The 22,964-nt window shown below is 37.1% G+C and overlaps 1 protein-coding gene across 1 annotated transcript in view; it reads left to right on the top strand.

Annotated features, from left to right (window-relative positions):
* MED14 (mediator complex subunit 14) overlaps positions 1–16,774 on the top strand; it is a 64,484-nt gene extending 47,710 nt beyond the window's left edge. Inside the window, exons 23-31 of the mRNA XM_036744787.1 lie at positions 2,347–2,458; positions 2,967–3,098; positions 4,632–4,814; positions 6,001–6,236; positions 7,094–7,273; positions 7,367–7,474; positions 11,609–11,734; positions 12,535–12,727; positions 15,115–16,774. Coding sequence (XP_036600682.1) covers positions 2,347–2,458; positions 2,967–3,098; positions 4,632–4,814; positions 6,001–6,236; positions 7,094–7,273; positions 7,367–7,474; positions 11,609–11,734; positions 12,535–12,727; positions 15,115–15,188 — 1,344 coding nt within the window. The 3' untranslated portion in view covers positions 15,189–16,774. The remainder of the gene's footprint in view (positions 1–2,346; positions 2,459–2,966; positions 3,099–4,631; positions 4,815–6,000; positions 6,237–7,093; positions 7,274–7,366; positions 7,475–11,608; positions 11,735–12,534; positions 12,728–15,114) is intronic.
* The last annotated feature ends 6,190 nt before the right edge of the window (positions 16,775–22,964 follow it).

Raw genomic sequence — 22,964 nt, 5'->3', positions numbered from 1 at the left:
GAGTTGAACTAGTTCACTAGCAACCAACATGGGGAAAAGAGGAAAGTGTTCGCTAGTAGGATTCAAAGAGTGTAATTACTGGATAGCGGCCACATAATGTGATTCATTTTCCTCTGTGGAAGAGACCCACAGAAAACTAGAGGGGGGTTGGAGTCAGGGACACAGCCCAGAAAGGGAGGCTACTCTGTCCCAGGTAATCTAATTTGTAGATGCTTCCTCTCCTTAAAGCAACTTCTTTGGGAATAGTAGTAGTGGTTTTGGATAGTGCCTTATCTCCTTTAAATCACTAGCTTACAAGGTTAATGATCTCACCTTTTATTTTGACCAAAGGATTGAAAGAAAAGTATGGAAGAGCAATAGCAAGAGAAAACATAGAAGCCCTGTGATGCTGTAGAGTCTGTGTTTCAGTGCATACCTCTGTTTGGAGTGACACCTTAGACTTTTATAATATTAAGTACGTTGTGTTTAATAATAATAGAGGCATCGTGGTATAATATGGTATTGTCCAAAGTATGGTCTGTGGACCCAGAAGGTTTTCCTGGGACCCTTTGAAGGGTCCTTGAGATCTGAACTATTTTCCTACTAATACTAAGACATTATTTGCCTATTAAAATACTCCTCCCTTTTCCATCCACATATCTGTATGCAGCCAGAATTTTGTTCTTATACTTGAACCAAAATAACATATCACAGCAGATTGAAAATAAGCAAATCAAGCCAGACATTAAAACATATGTAAAAGATTTACAAAAATATATGAAACAATTCCGTTCTCACTATTTTTCTTGTTTTAGAATATTGTTTTTCATATTATTATTTATATTAACATGTAATGCATTTGTTATTTTAATGGATTAATCTTAAGATTTTGTTTGTTTTATACTGCAAATATAGCAAATATCATCAGATGTAACCCAGATAAACAAGCTGTTTGGAGTCCTCAGTAATTTTTAAGAGTATAGAGGTCCTAAGAACATGTTTGAAAACTGCTGGTGTAGTGAATAGAAAGCTGTCCTCAGGGGCAGGAAGATTTGGTTCAAGCCTTGCCTCTCACATATGTATTGACTCTGTGACCTTAGACAAGTCATTTAACCTTCCTGTCTTCTATAAGCAACTCTTTAAAACTGTCCTGATCTTCATTGGCAAGAGTTTCCTCATCCAGGAATTCCCCATTTCAGTGAAACCACAGGTCTAGACCCTAGCCTTATTCTATGTAATAACAGTTACTTTTTTTAAAAAAGAAAGAAGGAAGAGGGGAAAAATGTTACCAATTTCAGGTTAAAGAATTAGAACCATGATTGAGGAGCAGAGGTTAAAAAAATTATAATGCTTTGGAAATATGTTAAATTATCTTAATTTGAAGTAGCACTATTAGTAGTACCAGAAAGGTAGATAAATATTCTGTTAGCTGAGAATGATTCCGTATGTACATTTGTTTTTGAGCTAGTGAAAATGAAGTTACAGAGCTAGAAGAAGATTGTCAAGATAAGAAGAACAGTGAGTTTTAAATGATCTTAGTAGCCATCTAGTAAATCCATACATAAACCTCACAACATCCAGTCTGCTTGAATATCTCCATTGAGGGGGAGATATTCCTCCATCCTGTTCGAAGAGCTCTAATTGTTAGAAAATTTTTCTTGAAATCAAACCTAAATTTGCTTCTCTTCAACTCTTCCTTGCCCCTGTTTATGCCCGATGAGACCTCTGAGCAATTTTAATCCCTCTTCCACATAATTCAAATAGTTGAGGCAGCTATCATATCCCACCCCACGCCCCCAACCCCAGATCGGTCTTCTCTTCTCCAGGCTAAATATCCCCAGATCTTTCAGTTGATCTTCCTATGACATGATGGATCCTGTGGTACAGACTCAAGACTGCTTACCCTCTTGGTTGGCTTCCTTGTACGTTCTTCATCTTATCAATGTCCTTCTTAAAATGGGCCACCTAGAATAAATTACAGTTCTGTAGATAGTCCAAGGATTAGGTTGGAAGGGGAGAAATAGAACTTAGTCAAGAGAAGGAGGGTGGGGGAAGGGGAAGTCTCTGTTGTACTCGGGATGATAGACATTGTAGCCATGTAAGAGTCAAATCAAAAAAAATAAATAGGCTTCATGATGATGTGTAGGACTATCCTTTTCCCCTCCCATTTAAGAAGGGGGATTTTTTTTTTCTTTGAAACTTTAGTTTGAAAGGTTTTTACAAATCTGAAAGGGAATTTTTAAGTAATTGTTCGTTTGGAGTTAATATTAATTAGTTGTACGGCTTCATATTTGCGTGTGCTTTTCACCGATTAGGCCTGAGTTTTATGCCAACTTTTATTTTTCAATTTTATTTTTAAACTTTTAGCCGTTTCCAAAGCAGCCAGGGTCATCAGGAGCTTATCCTCTTACTTCACCACCTACATCTTATCATAGTACTGTCAACCAGTCTCCTTCCATGATGCACACACAATCCCCGGGTAAGATATCGCTCGTTGTATTGTTATATTTTCTCTTCAGGTAATTTTGTTAGAGGCAATCAGTGCATTGGTAAGCAGTAAACTAGCTTTTAGTATTATTTTTTTGTTATTTGTCACCCAAGTGTCTTCCTCCTGCTAATTGATCTGCTCTCTTTCTTTGCCTCATTTATTTAAGCTCTATTCCTTATATCATTGTTATGTGAATATTTAAAACATATACATATATAATGATCATCCACTGGAGTAGTACTCACATGTGACAGTTAATCTTCTGTACCGGCCCAGCAGTGGACAGGTGGCCAGAAAACCAGTTTGGGATGAGGCTTGCCACCGGAAAATTGGCTACCAGGGATGTATGTGTTCTTTTTTTAATTACCACAGACATTCGGTAATCTATAAGGATCATATGGAGCAAGTAGCTACACTAATAAAATGATACATCTCTTTAATTATTGAAATATATGTACTATGTTGAAAACTTATCAGTGATTAATTTTCCCTTGATTAGGAAATCTGCATGCTGCCAGTTCACCTAGTGGTGCTTTGAGAGCTCCATCACCAGCATCGTTTGTTCCAACTCCTCCCCCTTCCTCACATGGAATCTCTATAGGACCAGGGGCCAGCTTTGCCAGTCCACATGGTAAGTCCTCATATAGAAACCAGTGATAAAAGTAAAAGATTTTTCTGAAATAATGCATTTAGGAACAAATTCAGACTGATAGAGAAAGCCAGAAAAGAACTAAACTTGGTATATTTGTAGGAGACAATTTATGATCCCATTTTTAAAAAAATGTCTTTTTAAGAATATTTACAGGTCAGCTAGGTGTCGCAATGAGTAGAACACTGGCCCTGGAGTCACGAGGACCTGAGTTCAAATGTGCCCTCAGACACGTGACACATGTACTAGCTGTGTGACCTTGGGGCAAATCACTTAACCCCAATTGCCCTGCCCTCTCCCCTCCAAAAGAAAAAAAAAAGAAATAAGACTATTTACAAGAAGATGACATCTTTTCAGATTCAACCAATATATGCATTTGTTTTACTTGACTACTTACTTGTAACAAAAGAGGGCTTTTATTTTGTGCTGAAGAGTTGTGGAAATGATGGGAGTAGAGAGTTAGTGATAGTGATATCCAAAAAAGAGAAAATAAAGAGCATCAATAAAACATTTAGAAAATACACAGAAGACAGCCAAAGGAAGATAAGGAGACAGACTTGTAAGCTGTAATGTATTACACATCCATGGTTTCATATAGAAGCCTCTTTTTCTGTTCTTTTTTTTTAAGGAAATTTCATGTTTATTGAAGTTTGTCAAGTTCATAATAAAGAAATAATTAAATCCATATCATTCAGAAAGACACTTTTGCCACATCATATCTAATCACATTAGCAAATCTAATGTTTGCCAAATGAAGAAAATCTTAGTCATCCTTTTTTTCAGTTTTGTCAGTTTTTTCTTGGTATAATAAAACATATCCAAGAAAACTATTGGCTCAATATTAGCGGATTAGTCAACAGTTACTTATTGAGCACCTGCTATATACATAACATGTACTAGTGGAAAAAGAACTGAACAAAGAGTACAAAGACATCTAGTCCCAACCCTCCCATTTCTTTGCTATGTAACTTTGAATAAGTCGTTTAGACTCTCCTCAGCTTCACAAGGTAGTTATATGGATCAAAAGACCTATATCTAAAAGCACTTTGTAAATCTAAAGTAACTGTAAGTATTATGGTATATGCTAGGTGGTATAAAGGATAGAAACGAATATAAAATGAGGTCCCTAGTCCCCTGGACCCCATTTTAATGTGTTCTTTAGGTCTAGTGAGTTAATTTTGTAAGGCATTGATATTATTGCATAAAGCATTTGCTTAGGTAAATTGTACCCTTTCTCAGTCTATATGATGGTGGTGAAACCAGATGTTAGTCCATCTGGTAAATTACATATAATAGATTCTGAAGTGGCATGCTAGGATGTAGTTGTCTTCAATTGAAATGTCATTTTAAAGGAAAAAAATAAAATTGGGTAGCCATTAATATCTTTGCTCTGAAAAGAAAACATTAAGGATCATCATGGGTGTTGAGCCAGGAATAGATTTCAATTTTTTTAACCTTTTGTTTGTACACTTTCTCAGCATAATGGAAATAGGAATAACTTTGCAATTTATACAGGTACCATTGATCCTAGTTCACCGTATACTATGGTGTCACCAAGTGGAAGAGCAGGAAATTGGCCAGGATCTCCTCAAGTGTCTGGTCCCTCACCAGCAACACGAATGCCTGGAATGTCACCAGCCAATCCATCGCTACATTCTCCTGTTCCAGATGCTTCTCATTCCCCTCGGGCTGGAACAAGTAAATCTCATCCCATTATTTTGCATAGATTAATGTCTTTTGTTAATATTATCTTTTTGGCTCTCATACTAATCAATTGAATACACTATGTCCTTACATTTAAAAGAATTTAAATATGATATCAAAAGTTTATTAGTCTTGACCCCATGTAGTCACTTCTTTTTATAAAGAGTTTCTGATAAATTATTTTTAAGTCATTCTATATTCATCTGAAAATTTGAAGATCAAAAGAGATCAGTACTATCTGATGATATATTCCCCTAAAAGACTGACCCATCCATGCTTTTCTGTTGTTGTTCATTCGTATCTGGTGCTCATAGTGCCTGTTGGGATTTTCTTGTCAGAGATATTGCAGCAGTTTGCCATTTCCTTCTCTAGCTCATTTCGGAGATGAGGAAAGGAAGGGCAGCAGGGTTAAGTGACTTGCCCAGGGTCACACAGTAAGTGTCTGAGGCCAGATTTGAAATCAGGAAGGTGAGTCTTTCTCACTGTAGGTCTGGCACTCTGTCCACTGTGCCACTTAGCTGCCCTATCCATGTCTTTCAGAAGTTTTTCCAAAATATTCATTACTTGGTGGCTAGGTTTCCCTTAATGAGCTGAGTCTTTGTGACCTTGAACGTCACTTCTCTCTGAACCTCATTTTGCTCATGTGTAGTAAAACTAGATGGCCCAAGGTCCCTTCCATCCCTAAATCTCATGAAATTCTATGAGCCTTTGCACTTATTTATCATTATGTTTATACTGACTGCAGTCAGTTTGAAACAGGTTTAGTGGTAATGTTGTGATATTCAAGATCATAAATTAAAAATCTTAGTGTGGTGGGCCATCTTTTTAAAAAGATTACTTAGTAACAGCCTGTTAGTCATATAATAAATAGGTTAATAACAGTAGCTGTTTATCAGCAACCGTTTGGGAACTCTTTTTAATTCAATAGAGTCAAAGTCTCAGATTTTAAACTTGTTTTTATAATTCTAGAGTTTTGGTTGTGGTATTGTCCTAACTTTACAGATTTGCAGTCAGACTGAACCTGGTCTAACGCCATTAAAGTGTACAGAATGGGTTACTCAACCAGAAACACCCACAGTTTGTTTTTTAAATGGGAAAGATTGTAAAGTTGAAAATAGGGAGAAATAAATTAATATAAAATTGTCATTGAGAATTGAAATTAATAAATTTTTTTCAAAAGGTTCTCAAACAATGCCAACCAACATGCCTCCGCCTCGTAAGCTACCTCAGCGCTCTTGGGCTGCATCCATACCTACCATCCTCACTCACAGTGCCTTGAATATTTTACTTTTGCCCTCTCCTACTCCGGGACTTGTACCTGGCCTGGCTGGTAGTTACCTGTGCTCCCCACTTGAGCGATTCCTCGGATCAGTTATCATGAGAAGACATCTTCAAAGGATTATTCAACAAGAAACGGTATTTAGTTCTTTATGTATAATTTCACAAGCAAATTGATTTTGAAAGGAAATATTCTAAATTGTAGAATGTGGTATTTTCCTTCCCACAGCAAAACTAAAGTGATTTCCCTAATGTTACTAAGCTAGTCAAATTCAAGTACTCTTCCCTTAATATTACCATGATGAATGGGTTTTATTTATGTTGTGTTTTTGATAATGGGTTTTGCTTATTATTTATTTGTTTTCTGATGCATGGTGTCATACTTCAGCTTTTTATAGTTCCTATATCACAGATGTCATCTTCAAACTTGAAGAAGTGCTTAACGAGACATCCCTACAAATTCTGCCACTAAGCCTTATTAAAATATGTGTGTTTGCTTTTTGAAGACTTTCAAGATTCTAACAATCTATATATCTGTAGAAATTCCATAATTTTAAGTCAAATAAGTAATGTCAACTAAGATTGATAGTACTTTTTACATGACTAAACATTCTTGGGGAATGGTTACCAGGCACCTTTGATTGTAAAACTTTCAAATAATACATATGATTAAATTTATGTGAAATTTGTGGCCCAGTCATTACCAATATTTTTTATTCAAAGGGAACAAACTATTTTAAAAGAGCTGTCATTTAATTGCAGCCATTTTAGTAATAACTATTCACATTTTCAAAATGTTTTATGAGAAATTGAGATGTTAAAGTAGTCTTGGCTTCTCATAGACATTAGTAACTGCTTATCAAGCTCCTTATTTTGAATATAGTTCTCAGCTTATTGCATGGTCTTCTTTTCTGGCCTCTAGTCTCAGTACTATTCAGTTCTCCTATAGTCTCCCGAATATGTTAATAATTATATATATTGTTTGGATTTTGTAGCTACAGCTAATAAACTCCAATGAACCTGGAGTAATAATGTTTAAGACTGATGCCCTTAAGTGCAGAGTCGCTCTCAGCCCCAAGACCAACCAGACTCTTCAGCTAAAAGTAACACCTGAAAATGCAGGACAGTGGAAACCAGATGAACTTCAAGTTTTGGAGAAATTCTTTGAAACAAGGGTATCTATTTAGGTTCAATAAATTATGAATTTTTGAAAATGAAATGTTAATTCATGTCAGAATGAAAAATAATTGCTTCTTTTATTTCTTTAGGTTGCAGGACCACCATTTAAAGCCAATACACTAATAGCCTTCACCAAGCTGTTAGGCGCCCCGACACATATCCTCAGGGACTGTGTGCACATCATGAAACTGGAGCTGGTGAGTTGTAAGGAAAGAAGCAGTGATGCTGAACATACCACATACATGCATACACACATACATACACATATGTAGGTATATGCATATAAGCAAAAACATGATGAATAAAAGCAGTAGGTCTGCTTTCTATTTCTGCGATTATTCGTCATTTACCTTTCTGCCTCCTTTCTTTTTTTACCTAGAAGTATTTTACAGCTAAAAATAGGAACGTGGATTATTTGGCTAAATTGACTTTATTGTGAGCCTAGTTAGCATATAACTTCCTCAGGGAATTGTGGGAGGGAGTGAAGGACTAGTGCTGTGCTTTATGGTGAGGGGGGCAGGTGCTGCAGTGGGGAAAAGACAGGCTTGGAGAAGGATGGGTCCCAATCCTGCTTCCGATGGATGCTTAATACCTTTCTGACCTAGGCCAGCACTTAACCTCCCTGAGCCTCAGCTTCCTTGTCTTTAAAATGGGGGGGGGGGGGAATGGAGAGGTGAACCAGATGACCTGCTTCCTTTTAAGTCTGACTCTAATTCAGTCAGGGACCCCTGGAGGGGAGAGGTAGCTTTGCAGACTACTCGTTACTTCATACTAGCGCATCACAAGCACTTTCTTCAGACGAGTTGAAAGGCAGTGGATATCGTGATCATTTAGCAACATCATGAAAAAGAAGGTGACTGCATCTTAGGAAATAGGAAACAGCGGGTTACGTGACAAGTGCAGCAGGCATCTCACAATCAACCTGTGTGTGGTCAGTATTGACTAGTTAGAGCAGAAGTAAAGTAAGGAAGAATAAAGATAGAGTTATAGCAGCTCCATTCTGACCTGTCTGATTTGGCTGTTGACTTTGGAAAAAAATGGGAAATGAATAAAAAGAAAGTGGTTGATCATATCTTAGAGAAGTTAACTGACGCTAGTGATGGCATTACAATCGTGAGGCTCAGGAGAGGAAGCGCTTCATCTCTTTGCCAAGCAGAGAATCCAGGGGCAGCCCACATTTGTCATAGAAGCTTTTTTTTCCAGAGTGTTAGAAGGTAGATTGATAGAAGATGACAGTGTCACTTTTCCAAACAGTAGAAAGCACTTGAGGAAATAGTGAAGCTTCACAGATCTTGGTGTGAGAATTATTAAAGCAGGATCTTCAGAGAGCACTCCTGACTGAGACCATAGGGAAGATGGCAGCCCTGTTGGCAGGACTCTGTGACTCAGTGCTTGTGGAATCACCACCTTTAAATTCTCAAATCTCTAGTAATGGATCAACTTTATGAGGAAGTGACAATGACAGTGATGGTGCTTCATTGAGCTTTGAACTTGGAGTCAGGAAAGCTGTAGTCAAGGTCTGTTTTTGCCACTAGCTAACTCTGATTTTGTGACTCTACTTCCCTGGACCTCAGCTTTCTGTTGGGTAAGTCTTAGCTCTGGTGCCAAGCACGTAGTTGTCTCTTAAAGAGTGGCAGATGAGATATTCTCAATTACCTTTTGGTTTTAACAATCTGTGTCTAAATTACCGTGTGACACAATTTTAAAGATATTCAGGAATCTACTGCTAAGATAGCTCTAAGAGGGGAGGACTGAAATAATGGAAAAGATCGCATAAATTTTTTTAGAGTGATCCAGAAGAGATAACTGTGGGTCCGTATATCTACTTCAATAAACATTTATGAAGTGCTTACTATGTACTTCCTCTTTTCTATAAAATCTAGAAATCTGTACGTGAGAAGGGAATAAGGCAGCCTCTTTCTTACCAATAATTTTTTTTTGGAAACTATATCTTTATGGTCACACTGAAAAGTGTAAAAACATGAGTCCTACTGTAGAATTTCTAAATTCAGTGTGGTAGAACAAAATGAAGCCTTGAAGGCTCACCTCAAAAACATATGGTTAAATGGTAGAATCTTGTGTAACATGTGAAATGGCATAATTTAAATGGGAGAGGCTTTGAGGAATTATTCTGTGACGTAGCTACAATGGATTTTGTCCAGTGCATACGAGTATTGCCCAAGTGCAGCAAAAAGCAGGGAGATATGTGTTCAACAGTGTCACAGAAGATATCTTGCAAAAAATCCATTTAAAAGGATTCCCTAGGTGTGCCCATTGATTGGGGAATGGCCAAACAAAATATTTTACGTGAATGTAATAAAATACTATTGAGCTATAAGAAATTATGAGAGAGTTATTTTCAGAGAAATTTAGGAAGACTTATGAGCTGATGCAGAGTAAAGTGAGAACTGGGGGAACCATCTATGTTATAGCAGCATTGTGACAAGGAACAATTTTGACGTCAGAACTCTGATCAATGCAGTAATCAACCATATTTCCAGAGGGTAGATGATGAAAAATGATACCGTCTCCTGATAGCAAAATGATGCGCTAAATATACAAAACAGACACGTTTTAGGACAGGGCCAGCATGTGATTTGTTTTGCATAACCGTGTGTACTTGTTGCACGTATGTTTTGTTGTTGTTTTTTCCTCGGGTAGGAGGAAAAAAAATGAATGATAATTGAAAAATATAATTACAAATTTTTTTAAAGGATTCTTTATCAAATGCAAGGTTGTCTGAAAATTTTTACATCTGATACTGTGCATTGATCATCACAACACTATTCTAACTGAAATCTATAGAAGGGAGTTTGTCTAACCATCCACACCGAAAAAAACAAAGTGAATGAAAATGGAGATAGCCATATCTATGACATTCTGATGGACAAATAGCCTGTTTGGCTCTTCCATCAATGTGTATATTAATATTTTGGATAGATGCTGCAGCTGGACAGTGAGCTGAGCCCAGAGTCGAAAAAGACCTTATTTGGGAAATTAACATAATATTTTCAGTATTCTCAAACTGCTCACTACTGCAGAAGCCCACCTCTTTTTCCTGATGATGTGTGTGGCTCCTCATGAGAATCAAAATGATAAGTTAACCATACCACAATAGACTCTTAGGCATGTAAGTAGGCTACAGGATTTTAATAGTGATGACTTACTTGTGAGCAGTTATAAATGACACCTTGGAGGACATGCATGACTGGAAATGGAAATAAACTAGTCATGTAGTGAGAATTCAAGCCACAAATGGATAGTGCAGGTGCTACATTGGTACTCTAGAGATAGCAAAAGAACTGGAAGAAGGCATCTAAGTTGTTTGTTGGGTAGGTCTTTTGTAGTGCATTTTATATAAATACACGGACAAGGATTGCACAGTATTAGAAGGTCTGGAGGGGTGGTGACCTGCACAAGATAGGAAGTACTTATGTTAATGTGGTCATAGATTCATGTATCTAAGGGCATTTTTTAAAAACCTTTGATTCAAGGTTCCATGTGGCAAAGTCTTAGTCTTAAATGTTTTGAATCACAATGGAATACTTGACATAAAGATAGGAAAACAGAGGGCAAGCCTGATCAACATGCAGTAGGAATGTGGGCTATTAAAAAGCTCGAAAGAGGTGAATATACAACAAATTAAAGGAACTACTATTTAATACAGTAGATAGAAAACTCTGGCATGAACTATGGCATGAGTGGTATAGGATGGAGAGATGATAAGTAATAGTTTAACAGACTGATGAATGATGGACCTCTGAGAATCCTGTTGAGGGTAAAAGTCCAGTGAATAAGGCTAGACAAACTCTAAGCCCATGTTCTTTTTTAGGGTTAGAGAGGGAATACTGGGCTAGATGGGATGTCAGTCTGACTAAGCATGTTACTTTTTGTTTATATTGGTGAAGAAAAGCAACTTTCTTTTCATTGGAGCTTTGGGAAGTCTTAGAGCAATTAACCATTGTTAAAATTTTCATAATTTTCCTTTTTTGAGATAGTGATTCGCACATCTTAAGTTTCCCTGACCAAGTTTTCGGACTAGCTGTTGGACCTCCTGATCAAGATGTACTGTTTAGTTGACTAGGGAAGTAATGTGGAGAAAAATAACCATCTCAAGATTTTATTTCTGGGCTTGAAGTAGATAAGATAATTATATATAAATCTACAATTAAGTTCTCAAATGATAAATTCATAAAAATATAGAAAATAACTGATATTTTTGTGATCTTGTAATAATGTTTGAAGTAGTCTGGAAGTTTAGAACATCTAATGCCAAATTGAGATACCATACATAGCCTTATCAATTACTTTCTTTTTATTTCTAAATATAGTTCCCTGATCAAGCTACACAATTGAAATGGAATGTGCAATTCTGTCTCACAATCCCTCCCAGTGCACCACCTATTGCACCTCCTGGGACACCTGCTGTAGTGCTCAAATCCAAAATGCTGTTTTTTGTAAGTATTATCCAGTATCTGAATTCAAAGTGATTTAGAGGTAAATGAGGCATTTTTGTGGTGACTGCGTAAGTTCATGTGTCTTATATAAAACAATCATGTATTGCCAAATTATAGGGCTAGTTTTCTCTGCTTTGAAATCTTGAATTTCATGTATCAGGTCCAGATTATTCAATCGATAAGTTGTATTTGATCCTCTGTTTCTTTACCTTGACCTATTCAATCTTTGCAGTCTGTCTTGTATCACCATGACTGTACTGAAATAGCTTTCTAAAGTCACAGTCTTCTTATTTCCAAATCCCTCTCCTCTAATTACACTCTATTCCTTGCACATTCCCACCCTTCCATTGGCTTCCTCATTTGTCATTTTTATGCATCACACACACACTTTTTTTTTTAATTTCCTATTCTTTCCTCAGAACTTCTAGTCCTGTATTTCCAGATGCCTCCTGGATAACTCCACCAGAATACCCTGGCAGCTCAAGTAGTTTTACTTGTCTTACAATTAGATTTTAAGCTATTGGAGAGCAGATGTGTCATGTGTATTTTTGTATCCCCAGTACCTCTCACTGAATGTTAGAATAGACCCACAGAAATTAATTATTTTGCAGCCAGGTATGGGGAGAGAAAGTTGAGTCTAAAGCAAACTACCTTGGCAAGAAAGTAAAGAATTCAAGTGTCCATACTATATCTCATTTCTATATACAGTAATGGCAGCTTTTTAAAATTTGGACGTTTACTCTCTTCTACCTCGTTAAATGTTTTAATTCTTTGTTTTGTGTGCGTTGTATTGCCCACAGCTTCAGCTAACTCAGAAGACGTCAGTACCTCCCCAGGAACCTGTCAGCATTATTGTTCCAATTATTTACGACATGGCTTCAGGTACAACACAACAGGCAGACATTCCCCGACAGCAAAATTCTTCTGTTGCTGCACCCATGATGGTTAGCAACATTCTAAAGAGGTTTGCAGAGATGAATCCACCGCGACAAGGTACATGACCGGTTAGATGGTATTGTGTTACATGGGTCTTAAGATTCTGATGAGAAAGCGCCCTCCTCCTCACTTCTCTTTGTTGTGACCCCCTTAATGTCTGCTTTCACTTTATCTCCTTCCTCACTTGTTATTTTTGTTCATTTCTCTGCTGCCAAGATTTTACTTTTGTTCATGATTTAATAATGGGACTGTCCCCATTGCTACTACCAGAAAGTTATATGTATAGCACGTGTTGCCAGAGGACTGTAGTTAGGACAACAAAATTCTCCATAGTCCTGCTTCCCCCAGCATTGATACTTGCTCTGTAACTCACAAAGTTGAAATGCATGTTTCTTTATCATATTTCATGGCTGATGAATAACAAATTAATAGAATTATCTTTAAAAGTTCTGTATATTCAAATGTTTTGTGAAGAATAAAAGCTGATACAACTAGCCACCACTGCTGTATGGGCTTCTTATGTAAGTGTCAGGTTGGGTGCAAGTGAACATTTTCACCAAGTGCTCAGTGAAGCTCTCAAACCTAACATTTTCAAGGAAACCAGAATGTTATTAAATGTCAAACCCCTCTGATTTTTACTTTATATGGTAGCATGCAATTTAAAATTTTTGACTTTTCTGGCAATATTAAATTTTGTTTAAAAAAATTTTTTTTAATTCAGAAGGGGGAACTTTCCTCCATTTGGCTCATCCCAAAGAAGATTCTCTTTAATCTGAATAGGATAGCAATTTACAGTTTGAAATGAAGTGAAATTGTTCTTCAAAAAGATTATATTCAATATATTTTCAGTTAAAAGTTACTTATCGAAAAATTTCTAGGAGTAAGAATCATAGAAGAAATTATACTTTATTACTTATCAGTTTTTTTTTTCAATGTGATGGAAAAATTGTGGTTTCCCATGTTATGCATGCTCATGACTAAGGGATTGAGAAAAGGTATTTTTTCATTTCAGAAGTAACCACAGTAATTCCTTCTTACCTCTTAAATTTTAATTGAATTAGGACTTATAAGAAATACAGTAGCAGTAGGGAGAGTTATGCTTTGTTTATTGCAATACTTCCTCAACTTTCATATTGCTATCTTCATTTCTTCCTTTGGCTTCTCACCTCTTTGGGCGAAAAGTAGAATTCTTCAAGAATCAAGGTTGAATGCCATCAGAGTCTTTGACCTAACAATTTTCATTTTTCACAGGCTGATGAGTGGCATTACTATATTTTGCTGAATTTTAAATTATACTTCCTGAGGTGGGGAGGGGAGGGGGGGCAGGGGTAATGATTTCAACCTGTATTAACTGAGCAAGCTTTTTCACCTAGAGTGATGACTTTTCAGTGAACTACAAAAAAATTATACACTAGGAATCATGAAGATAAATGGAAGATAGAAATTCTTGGTCTTTAGAAATTGCTTGCATTATTCTGGAGGGGAATTTTTAAAAACATAATTTAAACTTTCACATTCCAATTAACTTTATCTAGTTTTCCATTTCTATGGATTAAAGATTAAGTTAAAAGTAACCAAAAATCATTGTCTTAGTAGTACAGTAACCATATCTAATGCTTGATTCCAATTTCTTCCAGGGTGTTATGTGTGTGAAAGTAGACTATTCTGTATAAATAGCTTCACTCTAACCTATTGTATTATCATATATGTAACTGACCAAATTTAGATCTGGGAGACTGGCAGTTTCTGATTTGTTTTTGGCCAGAGCAAGTCAGGGAGGTGAGGGTGCAGAAAAACATTAAACATGTCCCAGCCTCAAAACATTTCTTGAATTTGCATTTTTAATTAAAATCCCTTCTCAGATGCTTTTAATGGATGTAACACTTTAATTGAAGAAATCTCAGTTTTGATACAAAGACTTCACTTAGTAGAGAATATTTATGTATCTTTAAAACTACTGTGACTGAGAAGGATGGCTACTTACCTAAATTTTATTGAAAATCCTGGTGGATTTCCTAGGCAATGCTAGTAGACTTTAAAGAAAATTTTGCATCAAGCAAGTTGATGTTGTAGTTAAGGTATCAACATTTAAGATAAATAACCCTTGTATTTGCTAGGTTCAAAGGATAGAAACAAGTACAGCCTTAAAATCTAACTTCTATTAACGCCTAGTTGAGGTTTTACTATACAAAATTTTGAGTGTTGATGACATTACTCATACCTTTAAAAATTAAAACCCTAGATGTGAATTGACTAGAAATTTCATCCAAACCCCAGATATTGCCTTGTAGCTGATACCTATAATCTGGGCAATTAAAAATTAAGTTTCTTTAATTTTCCAATTTCTTATTACTTACAAGTAAAACACTCCCCCCACCACCAGTTGTGTTAAGATCCTCTTTCCTATGTTGCGAATAGCTAATTAACATTTTTCTCTGTTACAGGTGAATGCACAATATTCCCAGCTGTTCGTGATTTAATGGCTAATCTTACACTGCCCCCTGGTGGGCGTCCATAGACACTATTGTTTTTAAACAAGGCTGAAAAATGAAACAAAACAACAAAAAAAAATCTGAACTAAGCCTTCAGTTTAAAAAAGGAAAAGGACATTTTGACATGATTTGTTTTTTTTAAAGAGATAAATATACTAAACTGGCAAAAAAAATCCTTTCAGGGATGCACTTCTTTCATCAAAATGCGCATCAACCTTTTTGTACAGTGATCTTGTCTAGTGTGTTTAAATGGGACACATTTCAAACTAGATTATATAGGTCAGTGTCAGCTTGCCAGTAATAGATTTAATATTCTGTTTTATACTACAAGAATTATGAAAAACGCCAAACTTGTTTATTTAATTGTTTTCTTATGTTTTGGGTGTAATAGTCCTTTTTTTTTTTTTAAGGCAGGTCTGTCATTTTGAATACTGTAAAACTGTGATAAACTTTATATTGAAGCTGTATTTTAATATGACCGCTTTGAATCCTTACATGAAAATGTTCTGGGATTTGTTATAAACATATCCCAAGGAAGCAATATTTAATAAAACTAGGTTAAAAAAATAATAATAGTACTAATGTGTGTGTATAAACTCTACATAAACTCAGTTCCTCCCGTGACCTTTAACTTGGTGGGAGCATTTATTTGCAATAATATATGACTGAAGCTTGACTGCAAATACTTGATTTTGTATACTTTGGAGTTGAGCCAGTTTCGAACCTTCATGGCTTCTCATAGTTTATCTTCACTAAATCATGGCTTTTTTTTGTAGGACCTGAGTGGGTAGAACACATATTGTGAGTGCTACATATGACCATGGTTTGTATCATTGAGAAAATGGAAAATTTCCCATTGGATAAAACTAGTTCACAAGATATTTTGCCATGGCATCAGTGGGTAATACTCTATTTCTAAAATCAAGAAATAGCATTAAGATGTTGCAGCCTTGGAAGAAATTTCCATTATTTCACTCAGACAGCCGCCTCTTGAATCCGTTTGTGCTCTTGCCATGATGTGGTAGTGAGTAAATAGTCATTTACTTTTTTGACTAACTTGAGAATTTATCTGAAAGGAGGGAGAACTTCTGGTGGTTTGACATAGGGGAAATTTAGAAATGGTATTATGCTGAGTTAACTAATCAACATAAGATCCTCCTGTATATTTTTTAATAATTTGTCTAATTCTGCTTTTTAAATTACATAGGTTGATTGGGCCTCCATCGCTACTAAATACCCAAATTCCAGCATGCTACCTGTTGTAACTCACATTTCATGAAAAATATAGTTCCCATCAGTTTCTTCTCACTCTTTTTGATCTCCATTAAGTTCTGAATCAGATTCAAGACCTTTCCTTTGTCTTCCTTCTAAGGCTTCTTTTACTTTCGCCTCCTGATATTGCTGTGCTTCTCACCCAGCCTTGAGGCTATTATGGAACCTTCTTCTGGTGATTTATATTTTCCTTTATTTAATTCTTCTTTTAACTTCATTTTCCTTCGGTTTTCTCTCATCTTTAAAATGGTGGTAACATCAGTTTGAGGATGCAGGATACCAACATTGGATTAATTCTGTTCTCTTGGGTTTAGTCTTACACATATGTTCCCATGGGCACAAAAAGGTTTGGTTTTTTAAATTTTTTTTAATTTTGTGACTTCTAGCACAGTATTATTTTTACTGTTTTAAGTACTCTTATAAAAATACTATTTTTCCTTTTAAATATGTGACTTTAAAAGGCCATAGATCATTCTTAAATGTGATGTTACCATATCTATATGCCATGGTTTTTTTTTTACAGTGCAGCAATCTGATTTTATAATGTAAATCAAAGGACAATTTACTTCACAAAAGTTTCCTTTACAGTAATCTTTGCTGGACTCCATCTCTTCCAAGGAGGGATACTTTCAAAATAAAAGCTCATGAATTTAGGCTTGTAAATTCTGTGATGAGAAAATGCAGGGGGTCCTGAGCTTTTTGCTCCTGCTGAGTGACAAGAGTGGCAGCAGCCAGCATGGGCTTTCCTGATGGTAGATAGACATTAGGGGTGGCGAAAGCCTTTGGCCTTAATTCACATTCCCTTACAATACAATTTTAATGCTATCTAATACTGAACAAAAATGGTACCTCAAATTTCAGATAATTAACACTTTTCATGTATTTATTTTTGCTGAAGATGCTTTGGGCAGTAGCCTGGTTTATTTTAGGTGTGTAGTAACTTCCTTGAAATGAAATTTAAATTTCTCATAACTAAAATGTTACTGCATTTTAAAATATCTGCTAAAATTCTAGGATTGATTTTAATATTTTAAGAAACAGAGAGACCTTTAAATAATAGAGGCTGAACTCTGCTTGTTTGACAGCTCCTGAGCCAAATAAAGGCATAAACATAAATATCTGCTGAGCAACCATTTAAATTTTTTTCTGATTCTATAAATCTTTAGTATTTATTACATTTAGCATTTAAATTAATGCAGTTAAAGCAGTGGCAAGGAGGTTTCAGTAATAGAAAATGTATTTGTTCTGTAAGTGATGGGGGAAAATGTTCCATGGATATAGTTTCATAATGGGACCTTGCCAAATTATAGTGTGGTTCACATCACATATTATAGATTTAGAATGAAAAATTACCTTAGAAGCCATCTAGTCCAGCCAGCTCATTTTGCAGCTGAGGAAACTGAGGCACAGAAAGATGGAATGACTTGCCAGAGGTCAGATTCAGGTAAGTGGCAGAGGTGAAATTTAACCAGGGCCTCTGACTCCAAATCCATTACTCTATATAAAGGCTGCATTAATACCTTGCTTAAATGGATTCATCAAGTACCCATTTATACTTTCATCAGTACAGTTATTATGCTGAAGGTGAAGAATGACTATTCTAATTGCGTTTATAAATTATAAGCATAGTATTGGCTATATTAGTGCTAATAAAAATAAATTGGACTAGCCTGAGGATAGTTGTCAGGATCAGATTGTATAACCTACATAAAGTTCTCTGTAAACTTAAAAAGGATATATACATCAGCTATTCTGTGTCTGTACAAAAGGCTTAGTGTTACCAACAGTGGGTTTCCCTTTTGCTGTTCAGTTTCCACAGATGGAGACATTATTGGAATCCAGTGTTATACACAAAGAAGAGAAACAGTGTAAATTACGTAAGGGGTTTTATGGCTAGTTGGCAAAGTTGCAGATTAATACAACTCTTACAACAGTCAAGGCACAGTTGTGAGACTGTAACAACTTAGTTTTTTCCTAGGCTGTGCTTGATTTGATATTTTCTGAGAATTCAAGGAGCTGTCAACAGAAAAAGGAGCTAACATAGTGTGAAGAAGCTTTGCTATGTAGTAGGAGTCAAAAGAAGGAACATTTCGTTACATTTTTTAAAAAAGCACCTGTGGTATTGGTATGCTCTATCAATGTGAAAAGCATAAAAAAAAAAATCTGTGCCCAAAATGAACATGGAATGGAATTGGAAATTAGACACCAAAAGTGAAAATTGTTCCCTATGAATTCTTCTTCCCTCATGCTCCGAAATCCCCCACCCATTTTCATTTGCTAATGGAGAATGGATTTCATGGAATGGATTCATTATGAGGGTATAGTGTATGTAGAGTGTCAGGCTTGGAGTTAGGGAGATAGTCTTCCTGAGTTCAAATCTGGCCTCAGATACTTACTAACCATATGACCCTGGGCTACTCACTTAACCCTGTTTACCTGAATTCCTCCTCTATAAGATGAACTGGAGAAAGAAATGGCAAACCACTCCAGTATATTTGCCAAGAAAACCACAAATGGGGTCACTGGAAGACGACTAAACAACAAAGTCAAGGGTGTACGAGGAGTGAGATTCCTTAAAGTTTTCTATGAAGTGCCTTTGTACCACCCAGTTGGTTTAAAAAATTTTCAAAAATATCTAGGAAAACCACACACAAAAATATTTAGCTCGATATATGTGTTTGTTTAGAGATAAGAGCCAGATAATGACCAAAAAAAAGACTTCTGGACAGTCTTAGGGACAGTCTCAGGTACTTTAGAGACATCTTATTATTTTAGACACAATTTTAATGAACTTGATTACTGACTTTGAGGCCCATGCAATTAGAAGCTTAACTTAAAAGGGAAGTTCTCCCCCCCCCAAAAAAAAAACAACCTGATAGCCTGACAATAAGTAAAAAGGAAAAAATTTTGTTTTTTTTAAGAGGCCTGGGACCACTTAGTATTGCTAAGGATGAGGCAAATTGTGCCACTTTCCTCAACAGCCCAGGAAAAAGGCATGGAGAGAAATTGTTTATTGAATTTCTCATGTACGAGCTACCAAGCTCGTTGCCCTCAGGGAGCTGAAATATCTACTATATGCGAGGCACTCTGTCCTCAAGAAGCTTAGATTCTGAAAAAGAGATACACCATTAACACAGATAAGTAATACTGTATTATCTGAGGGGAGAAACCTCCTCAGCAGGAGGTGACACTTGAGCTAAGCCCTGAAGGAAGCTAAGGATTCTAAGAAATGAAGAGGGAGACGGTTCCAGACAGAATCCAGACTGTGTAGGCACCTCAAGAGGAGGCAAAATGTGGGATTTGGGGAGTAGGTAGTGGCAATAGGTAATGTGAGTTTGTGAAGGGATGATACGGAATAAAGCTGGATTTGAGCCAGAGCTTTAAATGCCAATCAGGATTTTAACCCAGAGGTAACAGGAGCCACTTAAGGTTTTCATTGAGCAGGGAAGTGGCATGATCAGACCTGTGCCTTAGGACAGTTATTTTGGCTGTTATAAAGCAGATGGACTAAAGAAGAGACAAAGTAGGAAGACTTATTGGCAGGGGTAGGTGGAGTGCATCAGTGAGAAGTACTGAAGCTCTACATTAGAGCGATGACCACATCATAGAGGATAGATGTGAGAAGAAAAAAGTGACAAGACTTGGTAACTAACCAGATATGGAGGGTGATGGAGAGTCAAAAATAATTCTAGGTGTCAGCAGAAACCGGAAAGTTACGAGCGGCAGGTTTAGGAGAAGGAATATGAGTTCCATTTAGAGCATGTTCTAGATGCTAATGCAACACCCCGGTAGAGATGTCCAGAAGACAAAAGACACTGTGTAACTGGCATTCTGAAACATTTGAGAGTCATCTGCAGTCGTAATTGAAACAGTAGACATTGATGGTTTCACTAAGAGAAAAAAATTTCCAGGAATGTTTAAGTCTTGGGGATAGGAGACTGATGGTTGATCCAGCAAATGAGTAATTCAGGGCCTCCTGAGACTGATTAGGTGGAGAGGATTGAGGTGGGGAATGGGTCAAAGGCATAGGCAGAAACAGAGAGGGGGATAGCATGTGGCTTCTAAAGAGAAAAAGAGCCAGTTGGCTGGAATGGGAGGGACATGTAGTAAATTGTAAGCACCAACACTTTAGATGAGAAAATATTTCCCAGATACATTGTATGCTGCCTGGTCTCATACATGGGACACAAATCATAACTTCTTGATAATGTGTATTCATTGCAAATTTACTGTGATAGCCTACTGAAGGTCAAGTGACCCCAAATTGCTTTACTTTTTTTGAGTCTCTGTATCTTTATAGTTACGCATTTCTTTCCCTTGTGATTTATTGTTTTTGCTACTGTTGGTGCATAGGCCTCTACAATGTCCTCTCCCTCCTTTGCTTCTAATTTGGTATAAACTTAACCCTTTTAGAAGTGTGTCATAAAAAAAAAGAAGCTCTAAATGAGGGAGGTGCTGCCGAGTGAAAACACATGTGCTTTACTACAAGGTCTTTATGACATTTAGAGGCAATGTGGGATACAAAAACTTAGTCAAAAGAGATGATTTTAATAAATGCACCTTACTGTCCATGTCACCTTGGGCAAGGCACAAACCAAGCTCAGAATCATACAGACTTAGAGAAATCTGTGGAAGGAATTTTCAAGAACATTTAGTCAAATCCTCTCATTTTACAGATAACACATTGCCTTAAGGTGTTTATCTGTAAAATGGGGATGATAATACTTGCTATCTCATAAGTGAACAAATAAGCTAATGTAAAAAGTATGCTATAGTATAGAGAACATAGAAGTCTGTAAGTAGAGTAGCTACCCCAGGGGCAGCCTTCCAGGCTCTTCATTTGCTATCCCACTGACGAAGCATTGAAGCATCACTGTATCCAGTGGGAGAAGAAAGAGACATAAGCATGAAAACCAGTGATCTTGGCAGATGTGTTGACAGAAAGTGGCTATTAGAGCAATCACTGAACTGAAGAAAGTGATCCCAGGCACTGCACCAGAGACTAGAGCTTAGTCTTTCTAAGGTACAGGGAAGATTGGGATAGGTAGACAGAAGTGGGCATTACAAACCGAATAGCATCTTTGTATCATTAATACAATTAGTACCCAATTGTCTTTTGCCATGGGATGTTGGAATGCCCAAGAAAACACATGGAAAATCTTCAAATCAGTATTAAGGGCTTATAAGTCAAGCACTGGGCTAGGTGCTGGAGACAGAAATGAACCGTTTGTTTCAATCTAAGCCTTTTTAAACCACACTTACCAAGACACCCCCCCACCAACCCCAAGGTTCTTTCACCAAAACCATTTCGCTGCGGCAACAGTCATTTCTGACTTTGTGACTCCATTTGGGGTTTTCTTGGCAAAGAGACTGGAGTGATTTGCCATTTACTTCTCCAGCGCATTTTTACAGATGATGAACTGAGGCAAACTTGGTCAGGGTCACATAGCTATTAAGTGTCTGAGGCCGGATTCAAACTTGGGAAGATGTCTCAACTCCAGACCCAGCACTATCCATTCCACCATCTAGCTGCCCCTGTTGAGGGAGAAATGATCCCCAGGGATGTAGGAATCCCAAACCAAGGTTCCCAGCTCACCTGGAATGAATTTGTGGACCCAAGCATTCTTTAAGTCAAGGAGGCAAAGATTTATTACACTTTACGTAAATAAAGCAGGCAAGAGTTCTTAGGGAACCTGCAACCATACAGGGCTACAGGGAAAGTTTAAGTACAAGATTTAGGGATGAACCCTGTCAATTAGGTGTTTTGGGGTGGGATTAGGGAGTGGTTTAGGCACGATTAAGGGGTGGTCAGTTCTTAACATGCACTTTTTGTATCTACAGCCCGGGTATCTTACCCAGAGTTCACTGGGAAATAGCCCAAGGCAGGGCTACCTGTGGGTGTGGTTTTGACCGTGAAATGTCACTAAGTCACCAGAAGTTCAGGGCTGACTGGGAGTATCTAGGTGGACTCCATCACCTGTCTTGTTAGACAAGATTAAGGGAGTATACATTTGACTGTCTAGGATACATGTTAGACTCAGTGTATCATCTGGAAATGAATCTATAATTGGGCATAGCTGCTTACTGAGGAAGGAGCCGAGATAACTTTGGGGCACGCTGTCCTTTAACTAGAGAGAGAGAGAGACTGCCTGGGCCAATGTTTTGAAGCTAAGGAGAGGTGATTTTAGAACTGGAGTTCAGACACAGGCACCCAAGCAGAGGCTAAAGAGAAATGTGATGTTAGAATTAGGGTCCAAGCACAAGCATCCCATCACCCCAAACCACAAAGGTGATGTTCATGTTGAAATCCACAAAGCCACGGGGTAGTGAGTAGCACATTCTTTTTCTTTTGCTGAGATGGAGGACAGTGGCATATTGCACAAACCTGAACTGCCCATAGGCTGGTTCTGCTGAACTGCTTCCCCCAATCCCCTACCCCTTAATCTTTATCCCTGCGGAAAGGAGGAGATAATGGAAAAATCCAACAAAAACAAAAGTGTGGTTTTTTGGGGGGACGGAGAAGCACAACA

The sequence above is a fragment of the Trichosurus vulpecula genome, chromosome 2 (assembly GCF_011100635.1).
Source record: "Trichosurus vulpecula isolate mTriVul1 chromosome 2, mTriVul1.pri, whole genome shotgun sequence".
Classification (NCBI taxonomy): domain Eukaryota; kingdom Metazoa; phylum Chordata; class Mammalia; order Diprotodontia; family Phalangeridae; genus Trichosurus; species Trichosurus vulpecula.
Note: the sequence above shows the minus strand (reverse complement) of the source record. Positions and strands in the feature narration are given on the sequence as shown.